The following is a 12,765-nucleotide window of genomic DNA, read 5'->3' on the forward strand; positions in this document are numbered from 1 at the left end:
GCACCTGTAACCTCACCCAGCTCCCAGCCCCGGGGCATTTTGCCATGAGACCTTTTGTGTTTGGCTTGGGCAGAGAAATGTGCCATTAGCGATTTAGTCTCCACCAGACATCTCTCCCTAATTGCTAGTCATGGATGATAATTAGCAACTGTTAATTCCTGATCATTAACAAGCTAATACTTAGAGGTAATGGCAACGGGCTAATCAACTTTGTAAGCCCAAAGCTCCCAGGTGCTGGGCCCCAGTCCCTGCAGGGTGGCGTTGCTTGTTGGCATCCATAGCCCAGGAATCAGCTGGAGCTGCCTTTTTACTTACCCAAAAGCAGTGAGGGGATACTTGACAGCTCTCATCTTCAAATTAGTTTTCTTCTTTGGTCATGGAAATGGTGCATGGGGATAAAATATGCATAACCTTATTACCCGGAAGCATCTATCATGCCTGTTTTGGTTCATTTCTTCCCAGGCTGTGAATTTTGGACACAGTTGTTGATGCTAAACATGTGACTTTGCATTTGGCTTTGTTCATTTCATATTAGCGCTTAAGCATCTCTCTCCTGGCAGGCGCTTAAAAAACAAACAACTGGACCGTGTGACTGTGGTATAAGCAGGTCGCGGGGTGCTGACGCAGCCAGGGGCAAGGGAGACTTGAACAACTTCCCCAGTGATGTGAGAACCTGGGGTCCATGGCAGACTGAGTCCCGCCAATGACATTGGGCAGGAGGGTTGTACACACTCACGCACAGTGGTGCACAGGAACGCTGTAAGTACAAATGTTTGTAACTGCGCTGTCTTCAGAATACAGACATCCAGGCACGTCTTAGTCACCCCGTGAAGATTAGCTGCGACGTACCCAGGAGGATCCAGGAGTGGATCCCATTAAGAATGTTTCCTGCACACACCCTCTAAGCAACCGCCTGGATGATCTCGGTGTTTCTTCCCTCTGAACTTGACTTTCAATTGGTGGTGGTGGTGGTGGTGGTGTGGGGAGGTGGTCATCAGGTCAGGTGCCCCTTCTGACCCAGGCCGAGTCATAGTGCATCTCTCCCCACACCCAACACACACCAGAAACTGGAAGATGGGCCCACTAGGGAGCCCAGTAATACCAAGCAATGACTGTCAGGCAGAAGTTGGGCATGTACATGCTCTACGTGACCTTCTAGGGCTCTTGCTGCCTCACTGCAGCTCTTGAGCCCATGAATGTCTTCACTAGGGAGCTAGTGTAGTCCAAACAAAGGCTTCAGAATGAGATCTGAGTTTAAATTCACAGTCGGTGTGCCATCCACCCATGAGGTCCCGTGAGCTACTCAGCAGGACTCTTGCCCATTCAAGACATGGGGCTAAAGCTGTCTGTTAACTGGCTTGCTGAGAGGCCCTAATGAGAGACATCTGTCAAGTGCTTTGCCTAGCTCCCGATAGCTAATTGGAACTCGAGTGATAATATTTGATTATGAGCAAGGGCCTCTATAACAGAAACGTGGGCATAGTTGTGTAATGGGTGAGATGATTGTGTTTCATCCCATGCAGTGTTTCGTAAAGGTCTGGCACAGTCCAGAAATGGAGAGGACTTGATAGTTTTCCTAAGCCTTCACCTAGTTTTGGGGCCCAAGGTCACAGAGTTTGGCAGTCAGGGTCACCTTCAGCCTCTTGTTTGGGGTCGTATGTTTGTAGATTCTGATCCCTCCCGTCTCCACTTTCATGTTTCCAAATCAGTAAGACATGAATGTTTTTCATCTCTCTGCTTAAATGTTCACATTGTTTACTCAGCTTCTGTTGAGCTCGGGCCTGTCAGCTCAGCGGGCAGCAAGGACTTAGCCATCGCCGCTTAATCGTCACCCCTCAGAGCCAGCATCTGGCCGGAGGCCTCAGAGGCCAGGCAGTTCTGAGTCATCCCCGCAGTTCACCCGAGTGGACAGCGCAAGTCTTTTATCCTTCCAAGAGGCAGAGGAGGCCTTGGCTGTCAAAGTGGATTTCAAGCAATGTGATGCCATTTTGTGGTCCAGGGAGATCGGGAACCACTGGAATAAACAAAGCCAGAAGGGCTTTTCTGACCTTCAGTGGACCTTTAGTGTGCAGTGGAATTCACTGGGAGTTAGATGCACCGCTCCCTGAACTTTTTTCTCACTGGAGAGCCCCCTTCTTCTAGTATGTTCCATGGGACTGTTGCCCTGTGGAGTTGAACTTGGAAAGCATTTGCATTGCTTCTGCAAGGAGTTTGGGAGTGAGACAGAGCAAGGCACACCCCCTCACCCCACCCCCACTAGCTGAGTGATCTTGTAATGCCTCTTAACCTCACCAGTCCTCAGCTTGCTCACCTGCCAATGGGGATGCTAATGGAGTTGTGATCATGACCACAGGAAGTCAAGTGCTTGCAGGATGCCCAACAGTAGTGTGTATTCTCCTGGATTATATGGGAGGAAATGGACCTTGCAGAGTTATGTTTCTGTGTGACACAGACTTTCAGGGGCAGAGCTGATTATATAACCCAGGCCTCCTGCCTCCCAGCCCTCTGCACAGTGTAGGGCTGTCTCCTTCCCTTGGCCCTGCTCACCATCCTTGGGGCTCCGACTCCATTTCCTTGGGTAGGTGTGGGGTTAGGAGCCTCAAATGTAAGTGGCAGTGCTCAACAAATAGCTCTAAAGGTGTCAGTCATCATGCCCCACACAACTGCCGCTTCCCGCCAACCCGTGACCAGCCTTTCTCTGTGGCTCTGTGTAGAACCTGCCTTCTCCAGGTGGAGAGCCCTATCACGTCTTACCCACCCTGCCACTGGAGATCGTGGCCCTGCCTGACCAGAGTCATACTGCAATGCTGTTTTTTTCAGCTTGTGGATTCTGCAAGCAACAGGACCTCTGATTCCATTGCCTCTTCAGCAGCAGCAAGCACAGGACTGTGCTCATAGCAGGTGCTTTATTCAATCCTCATGCTTGATCTGCACTGCCCTGTTCTGCCTCTGGACATGTTATGTGAGGAATGACGTGGCCTGACGGGGAGCATGTGGGAGTTGCCTTTTGCGCTTTCCATTTTCCCAAAGCCAATGCAAGGGGGATTGTTCAGGCCCAAACTCCTGTGTTCTCTCTCTCTTTTTTGTTTATCCATTGATTACATTGTATTATGTGATACAGTTTCATAGGTACTGGGATTCTTCCCACCCCTCCCCGCACCCTCCCTGTGTTCTCTTGCCTTGCAGCATGGTCATGTGCTTCATGTACTTCCTGTTTCAACCGAGTTTTGAGGTCTAGGTGGGTGGATGGGTAGTTGAGTGGATGGATGGGTGGTGGGCATGTGGATTGGTGGGTGGCCATATAAATGAAGGAAGGAATAAAAGAAGGAAAGAAGGATCGACCCACCAAGTGGGACTCCCAGAGAACAAGGAAGTGGCAGGGGAAGAGGTGGTCCCTCTACCAGTGGCTTGGGCCCCAGGAGTTGCCCAATGGTTGTTATTATCCATGGAGCTGGGCAGCATTGACTTCAATCACTGCCTCAAGGCCCTTCATCTTGGCCTTCTCTGATCCATGGCCTCTACCATCTGCTTCCCAAATCTTGCTGTTCCACAGCCTGCTCTGTGCTGGAGCCACCCAACAGATATCCGGAAAGATGAGCACATGTGGGAGGAAGGCCCTGACCCTGCTGAGCAGCGTCTTTGCTGTCTGCGGCCTGGGGCTGCTGGGCATCGCCGTCAGCACTGACTACTGGCTGTATCTGGAAGAGGGCGTGGTCCTGCCCCAGAACCAGAGCACTGAGGTCAAGATGTCACTGCACTCGGGCCTCTGGCGGGTCTGCTTTCTTGCAGGTGAGAGCTTCTGGGAGCTGGGACAGCCCTGCCCCTGGGAAAATCTGCCCCAGAGGGCTCCTCCTTGCTGAGAGATGACCAAGAAATGGAGGGAAATTTACCTTGGCCATGTACAGTCCTACAAACTCTGGGTGGTGCTCCCTGCAGGGGCCAGAACCCTGTCCACACTCTCCCTCATTTCCCTGATTTGTGATGCCCATATGAGCAAGTCACCCCCACCCCACCCTCTGTCCTCCTGAGGGCAGTGAGATAGTACAGCCCTAAATGCTTTTGGGTACCTTGGCTCATTGAGCAGTTGATCCAAGCAGGGCTTGTGATTTCTGTTTGGCAAACAAGGAAATGAAAATTAGAGATTGAGTTTCCCTAAGCCTTTCCTGTATCTACACCCCAGTCTGCAAGATGGGAGACCCTTAGCAATCCCCCCATTCCTTGGTGCATGAAATGGCCAAGACAAAACACAATCACAGGTGCATTCAACACTGCAGTGCTGTGCACGTTGTAACCTCACCTCCCTACAGCTCACTAGAACTTCTGTTCCCTGCCTTCAGCAGGACCCAGGGCCAGCCTGCACTAGAGAAACATCCCTATGTTGTATGAGGCTCATAACAAGCCTGGGGTGAGCCAGGATCACCACAGTGTGGTCACTGTGACCTGCATGTGTGTTCAAAAGAAAGAAGACTAGAATCTCCCAGCTTTGGTCCTCCCATCTTTTTGGTGGGGCTTTTGTCAGGTGGGAAGGTGTTTGGTCCCCACCAGCATTTAGCAAGGAGGACACCTGAAGGTCAGGCTTCCATGTCACTTAGTGAATCTGCTTTGGAAATGGCCTCATCACACATTGCCCCAGACTGAATGGCATTGGTCTCTGCTTAAATCGGCAGTGGTTTGGGAGACACTGGGGTCTGATTTCCCAAGTGGCTGCCAAGGGTTTGAGGGTTCTGTTATATGACAGCCATATGAGTGGGCCTGAGCTGGCCACATGCCCTCATCAGGGCACCCAGTGTTGGCCCAGCACGAAGAGCTTGGGTCTGCCCTCACCCCTGTCCCTCTCAGTGCTAGGCACCATCCTCCCAGAGGAGCATCTCCAGGTAGAAAATGATGTCAGGACATGCCCTCACCCCCTCTGCCCTGGAGATATGGCCAGGGACTGGATCCAGCCCAGGTGAAAAGGGTACTGGCTCTGCGGGACCATGTGAAGGCACTGACATCAGATCTGTTGGAGAAACACCTGGAAACTCAGATGACTCTTATACCTACAGGTGAGGAGCGGGGACGCTGCTTCACCATAGAATATGTGATGCCCATGAACACGCAGCTGACGTCCGAGTCCACGGTCAACGTTCTAAGTAGGTGCCTGCAGCTCCCCAGCCTGGGCTATGGCTGGTCAGAAAGAAGCAGGACCGAGGGGAGGTGCAGGGTGCCCAGCTTGTTTCTAAGATAGTGCCCTCGGACTCAGCTACTTGTGCTAGCCTGAGCTTGCTGGAGCTTGCTCTACAGATTATTCCCCCAGTGCCAGAGGCAGGTCACTGGCCTCTCCAAGTCTGGTGACTCAGGTGAATGAGAAGGCAGTGAGGCCCAAGAAACAGAAGCAATCCCTCTGGACCCCAAGTGGGCCAACTTGGCACCTTTGGCTTCTCGAGAGTTGGTTCTAACTCCCAGAGTGAACTTGGAGCACTGTAGCACACCTCTAATAGTGATTACCTAGAGTCAGGTTCCATGAGCTTAGGGTCTCAGTCTCTAGCAAGACAACTCATTCGTGTGCCAGCCACCAGTTCAAAGCTCTCCACCTGTACTTCCAACCAGTTGGTTCCAAATGTGTGGCTACCCAGGGTCCTCTCAGGCCCAGTGACTTGCTAAAATGATTCATGGAGCATGGGGAAGTACTTTGTTTTCCCTTGTGGAAAGACTCTAAAACCAGGCAAATAAAGAAACACAGCACCAGGCCTGGTAGTGTCTCAAATCTTGCTCTCATGGAATCAAGACATCTCACCGTCCTGACACATCCAGGCGTTCGGCAAGCAGGAAGTTCGGCTGGACTTGATTGGGTTCCATGATGTAGGCATGATGGAGTAGATATTTTTAAACTCAGTGTCCAGCTCCACCTCCCCTCCCCAGTGATCTGGCTGATAAGGGGTGACTTCAGCCCCACCCCTCTCATCCCAAGGTTGCTCTTTCAAGCTCCTTTTCTAGCTCACCTGCTTAGCAGAAACCCAAGAGCAGTCAGAGGGTCGACTGTGAGTAGCAAAGGCACTCCGGTGTCCTGAGAAATCCCAAAGACTTAGAGGTTATTTCTTATGCAGTGGAGCTGCTCCCCCAGTAACTGGAAGTTGAAGAAAACAGGACAGTCCCCCCTTAGCACTGACTACCCCTTAGCACTTAGGGCTACCCTGGGCCTGAGGAGATGGCAGATCCCTCCTCACCTCCCAGGAGAGGAAAGATGGTGGAGTAATCAGGCCATTACACAGCTGCCTGTTGGCAGGCAGTGTAGGCTGCCAGGAGAGAAGTGGCTGATGCCCTGAGTAGAAAAGAGGGGCCACGAATGTGTTGGGGTGTGAACTTCACAGCACTGCCTCGGGGAGGAAGCTGGAGCCCTGGGAACTCACGCAGGGGTGGCAGCTTGGAGGCCCTGTTGGGAGCTGCTGCCTGAGGGAGGGGGAGCTGCAGGCAATGCCATTGGAGGCCAACAGGCTATCCTTTGTGTGATCACTCAGAAATGATTCGCTCAGCCACCCCGTTCCCTCTGGTCAGCCTCTTCTTCATGTTCATTGGGTTCATCCTGAGCAACATCGGCCACATCCGTCCCCACCGGACCATACTGGCCTTCGTCTCTGGCATCTTCTTTATCCTCTCAGGTAAGCTCTAATGCATTCTTGTCCTGCACTCTGGACTTGTGTGATCTCACTCCACAAGAGCTCTGCTTGAGGCTGTTCTGGTCACAGATGTGGATCGTCTCTCCCCACCCCCCCATTACCCTCCCCATCCCATTCTTGCACTGAAAATGGGACAAACTGAATCAGGAATTGAGTCACAGCTGGGAGGAGATCATTCATGAGCCTGGGCCTGGCAGGGGTGACCCAACAGGCTCCCCCAGAGCAGAGCTGGGATTGGGATCCAGGGCTCTTCCTAGTGCTACACATTGCTCCCCCTTCCTGTTCAGTCCCCATAGATACTGAGTGTCCCTCCCCTAGAAGGGGGCATGTCTTCATGTTTTTCCATGAAAATGAATACAATCTGCCTTTGGAATAAAGGCTTCTTTACCTCTCAATCCTCAGCTGTGCTCAGGTACTACTATTGTCCTTTTCACTCAGTAGTCACTCCCCAAACCCTGGGCCTTGCAAGGCTCTTGCAGGTTGTTCTTCGTTCATTCACTCATTTCATTTCATTTATTCATCATGTCTCCCAGGGTGGTGGCTGCCTACAGAAAAAATGTAACGGGAAATACAGGCAAGTAGGCAAGAAACAGGAACCCAGTCGTCCCAATTAGGGGACTCACAGCAGGACTGCTGCAGGGACCTCGAGCAGTGGCTGGAACTCAGACCAAGGCTGGTCAGGGAAAGCCACCAGGAGAAGGCGAACTAAAGGATGAGTCAGAAATGGGTGAAGGGAATGTGGAGCAGAGAAAGCATAAAGTGCTTAACCACTACTTACTGTGGAAGGGGAGGAACAAAACTGGGGAAGGCATCCACGGTGGTCTCATGGGTTTAGAACTTTATGGAAAGCCTCTGAAGAATTTTGAGCCATCAGATGACGTGATCAGATTTGGATGTTAGAAGTGGAGAGAGCGAGAGAAGCAGGAGAGAATTATGAGACAAGGGAAGAGATTTCAACAGCACCAGGTGATGCTAGAGCAAACCAAGATGCTGGTATTGAGAAATGAGAGGAGTCAAGTGATGTCTGAGAGGTTAACATGTCAACATTAGACATCCAAGGGACAAGTCAGGGGAGGTGCCAGTTCCTTGCTTGGGCACTGGGTAAGTGGTACAGCGTGTCACTGGTTGAGGAATTGCAGGAGAACAACAGGTTTGGGACAAAGGTTGTGAGCTTAGTGTGGCATATGTTGAGTTTGAGGTGCCCAGAGGCAGCTAGAGGTCAGGGTCTGGGCTTCCTAGGAGTGATTGGGATCAATGAGAGAGATTTGGGAGCTATCACCCTAGGGAATTGGAGGAGAGAGTGCCACAGACAAGGATGAAACTACTCACTGGGAGCAGAGTAAGAAAGAAGGGGAACATGGTAAGGAAAGGGAGGCGGCCCTTTCTCTGCGCCAAGGTGGCCTGTGCATTTTTTATGGAGGAATTTTTCTTTGGAGACAATGATTTGAAGATAAAGAAGTGACTCTCAGACTATGTAGTCTGATTGGTTGGTTAGGGATGTGAGGGACTGGGAAGAGATGGCTTGGATCAAATGTGGATGAATGTATGGATGAATGGATGGATGGATGGAAGAGTGTACAGTGGAAGGATAGATGGAAGGATGGCTTGATGGGTGGATAAGTGCATGGATGGTTAAGTAGAAGGATTAATGAGTGCATGAATGGATGGATGAATGGTTGAGCAGATGGAGGAACAGATGGCAGGAAACAGCTGTTGGACATGAGGCATTCTAACTGCCACTTGACTCCCAAGTCACTTTATGATCCTCTCCCAACATATTCTTGTCTGAATAGCTTAGGAGTCAAGTGACAATTAGAATACATGATGCCTAAGAAGCATTCCCTCCTTCCTTTTCCTTTCATTTATCCACCCATCCATATGCACACACCCATTTTTTTCCATTCATCTAATTTTCAGTCTTCCCACCCATCTTCCATTGTTCCAATCATCAGTACAACAGATACATACTGAGCACCCTAACAGTGATACTTCCATCCAGTCAAGAAGTACAAATCCAAGGTGAAGTCATTTTATTTCCTTCCTATGAACTTCATAATAGCTAAGCCTACACAGAAGCTGTAAGATGTGTAAGATTTTTAGGAATTTGGCTACAGGATCTGAAATCTAGGAATGAGGGATGGACATCCCACATCAGAACACTTGGGTTCAAATGCCAGCTTTACTCCTCATTCCGGCTTCCTGCTAATATATACCTGGGAGGCAGCCATGATGGCTCAAGTAATTGGATCCCTACCACATAATGTGTGAAGCCTTGATTGGGTTCCCAGCTCCAACACAGAGGTAGTTGTGGGCATTTAGGGAATAACTAGTGCATGAGAGATCTCTCCCCCTCCCTCCTCTTCTCTCTGTCTCTCCCTCTGTCAAATAAATGCATGTTTAAAAATTGTTTAAAGAAATCCAGGATGGAGCTGGGCCATGTGAAGCCATTTTGATTATAACAAAGGGGCTTTTGTACCATCAGTGACCCCAGCATGGGCTAAGTACCCAGGAAGGTTTGAATGGCACCTGCTTTCCTTTCACGCTCATCCTTCAAAGCAGCTCCAGTTTCATAACAGAATGTGAATGGGATTAAACCTGAACAGCTTGTCACAGAGTAATTAATTATGTCCTGATTCAATTACAGTGACTAATTGGTGGGACTAATGCCTGTGGCAGTCATTGGTACAAAGCAGTAGGAGCTTGGGGACCCACTGGCATTGTGACTTCATGCTTGTCAGATCTGGATCAACTCTTGTTACCTTTATGACACAATATCTTGGATGGACCCCTCACTCTGGTCCGATGGGCTGCACAGAACACCAGCCAGGGTGCACCACTTGCTACTGAAGACAGGGATTGGAGGTCCCAGTAACCCATGAAGGGGGCCCGACTTGTCTCTCAGTTTAGCAAAGGCCACTTGAGAGCTCAGTGGTTTGCAGCTCTGGGTGGTATTAATGCTGCCTAGATGTTTCTAAGAACATATAATGGAGCCAGTGAGTGCTGCAAATGGTTAAGCCACCTTCTGTGACACCAGCATGCATTTGCGCTCCAGTTGAAGTTTCTACTGTTACACTTCTCATCCAGCTCCCTGCTAATGTGCCTACGAAAACAGCAGAAGACAAACCAAGTGACTGGAACTGTCACTCACACGGGAGACCTGTGTAGAATTCCAGGTTCCTAGCTTCAGCCTGGCCCAGCCTCAGCTCCTGCAGTCATTTGAGGAGTGAACTGGCAGATGGAAGATTCTCTTCTCCCTTATCTCTCTACCTCTCTCTCTCTCTCTGTAACTCTGCATTGCTAATTAATTAATTTTAAAAAGAAGAAGAAGAAATGATCATACAGTACCTGGGTTGTCACAGTCTGAGGGGAGTGGACAGCTGGGGTCAGCACAGTTGGGCTCAGCAGGTGGCTGGACAGGGAGCTTGCCTGCCTGCACTGCTGTCTTGAAGCTGCTACTCTTGACAGCGTCCCCAGCAGGCAAGCTCCTGCCTTCCGTTGAACTTGCATGGCTGGGCATGGAGGCCACACCAGTGAAGCCCCCAGCACCTGTGCTGAGCTGGTTTCTTCCCCTCCCTGCCCTGCCCTAGGCCTCTCACTCGTGGTGGGCCTGGTACTCTACATCTCCAGCATCAATGACGAGATGCTCAACAGGACCAAGGACGCCGACTCCTATTTCAACTACAAATACGGGTGGTCCTTTGCCTTCGCTGCCATCTCCTTCCTTCTGACCGAGGTAACCCCACCATTCCCACCCTCTCCCAGGCCAGGGCTGGGTGCTGCTCTGGGCCAGGGACACCAGGACATCTGGGCTTGCCCACTCACGTCTCTCGCTCATCCCAAGTCTCCTCTACTGAGGCAGAGTCCTCAGGGCCGTGCCCCTAGCACCCCAATCCACGTCCCACTTGCACCAATCCTTTACCACAGTTGTAACCTGTGCTGACCCCCCAACCTTGAGCTCTCCTCTCCTCGTTCTCCTCCTAGAGTGCGGGGGTGATGTCCGTGTACCTGTTCATGAAGAGGTACACCGCCGAGGACCTGTACCGGCCTCATCCTGGCTTCTACCGCCCTCGCCTGAGCAACTGCTCTGATTACTCGGGCCAGTTTCTGCACCCGGATGCCTGGGTGCGGGGCCGCAGCCCTTCCGACATCTCCAGCGATGCCTCCCTGCAGATGAGCAGCAACTACCCAGCCTTGCTCAAATGCCCCGACTATGACCAGATGTCCTCATCTCCCTGCTGAGTGTGGGTCACCTGCCTCCCTGCACGGTGGACGGTGGACTGCCCTTCCTGCTCCCCGTCCCCACCCCTCACCCTGAGCCCTAAGACCATGGTTCACAGACCCAGGCTGACCCACAGCTTAGCTCTTGTTCCTTGGCCTGAGTCCTCTCCCTCCTTCTCCCAGAGTAGCTCTCACTGCCCGGTGTCAGGAGTCTGGAGCCAGCCGTCCCCAACTCTCAAGAAGTCCATCACAACCTGGTCTGCAGGAAGCCAGCAGCTTCTTCTGCACGGTCGAAAGAGGCCACTGTTGGCAGATGTGCATCTCCCTGAGCTCCTCACTCCATGGCCAAGGCCTGCTCAAGGTCATTGTACAGACACAGTGGGACTCCAGGGCTTGCCCGCTGACCAGGTGGCACTCACCTGCACTGGCTGAACTGTGGTGCCACAGGATGACTGATGGGGGGGGGGGGTCTGGTTGGCTCAGAAGTCAGGCAGGCTTGACTCCTACCAAAACCCTTCATTTTGGTTTCCCTGGTCCCACACACAGCACACCTGATTGTTCTGTCCCTCCTCCCTCCCTTTCCTCCTCTCCCTGCACCAGAACTCAGCTGGGAGGAAGGTCTGAGACCCCTCTGATGGCCAAGGAAGTGACACAGGAGGTATTTATGGTCAAAGTTGTCTTCATACCTATGGCCCCTTGGTCTCCTATTGAACTGGGGCCATTCCATGCCTTAACCCAAAGCTGGGACTATGACTCGGATGATTGGAGAGTTTGGCTTGGCTGGGTTCATACTCCCTTGGGCACTGTGTCCAGCCCTGAGGATCCTGACCTTACTTGTAAGGACAGGCCTTGCACTGCAAAGCCCTCCACTGGGATTATGTAGACAGGTGCCTCTACCATCAAAGTAGAAAACAGCTTTCCAAGAGGCCACCTTGGGCATGGGAATGGAGCAGGTGACACCTGGTGCATTTTGAGTCTAAGAAAGCCAAACCAGAGATGCCCCTCTGCCTTGCTGAGGAATCCCACGGACACATGGGAGTTGCCAAATTCATCCTAATTTTCTTAAAGGGGAGCCTCTAGCCTCCTGGGTAAGAAATATCTATAGGCAAAACAGATGCCATCCAAAGAAGAGACAGGGTGACACCATTTTCCTCCTGGGAACTCTGAGCTGGGAAACTGGAAGCAAATTCCTGGGTATTGTGGGTAAGGGATTCAATGTAAGAGATCTGGAGAGGATGGAATTCAGTAAGGAACAGGCAGATGTTTGAGCAGCTGGACGCTGTCATTCATCTCTCAGCTTGTTGAGGGAAAAGACAAGAGAAGCCAATGGTGGTCCCAGTTCAGCTGCAAACCCACTGGGAATCCTCAGGTGACCCCTCTTCGTGTCCCCCAGAGCTTGGTGTGAATTGTTTCCAAGCCCAGCCCATTCCTCTGCACCACCACCCCAACTCCTGTGACCCCGTCTCCTTCAGAAATCTCTGTGTGGCTCTTGTTTGAGACTTTTCAACCCTCACCTCTGAACAAATAGCAACCGCCAACCCCCTGCAACCCTCCACGTTAGCACCTTGCAATGGTTGTGGCACTCTAGTTACCGTTTACAGAACATTCCAGAAACCTACTTCTCTCCCCAGAAGCCAAGGAATTAGCTCGTGTGCTCCGAGGCCCGTCTGTAGCATCTCTAGCCCTCCCATGTTTGTCAATGTCATTACCTGCTCACATGTTTCTTGTAAACTCTTCCATGTCATTGTGCCCAGCCTTGTTTTTTGTGCACACAGGAAAAGCAGAATGCACTTCTCAGATCTAGCTCATGGTTACCTAGCATCAGTAGGCTGGGTCCCAAGAGGTCAGGATACCCAGCAGGGAGGTGCAGGAGCTCTCACCCTAGGCTTGT

At 51.4% G+C, this 12,765-nt stretch overlaps 1 protein-coding gene across 1 annotated transcript; it reads left to right on the forward strand.

The window, feature by feature from the left end:
- Positions 1-2,824: 2,824 nt before the first annotated feature.
- CACNG5 (calcium voltage-gated channel auxiliary subunit gamma 5) lies at positions 2,825-12,467 on the forward strand. The gene is made up of 6 exons (XM_004592967.2): positions 2,825-2,901; positions 3,554-3,789; positions 5,046-5,132; positions 6,498-6,638; positions 10,244-10,389; positions 10,638-12,467. The coding sequence occupies exons 2-6, from the start codon at positions 3,594-3,596 to the stop codon at positions 10,893-10,895; spliced, it is 828 nt and encodes a 275-aa protein (XP_004593024.1). The 5' UTR covers positions 2,825-2,901; positions 3,554-3,593; the 3' UTR covers positions 10,896-12,467.
- Positions 12,468-12,765: the final 298 nt, after the last annotated feature.

The sequence above is a fragment of the Ochotona princeps genome, chromosome 17 (genome assembly GCF_030435755.1).
Source record: "Ochotona princeps isolate mOchPri1 chromosome 17, mOchPri1.hap1, whole genome shotgun sequence".
Taxonomy (NCBI): domain Eukaryota; kingdom Metazoa; phylum Chordata; class Mammalia; order Lagomorpha; family Ochotonidae; genus Ochotona; species Ochotona princeps.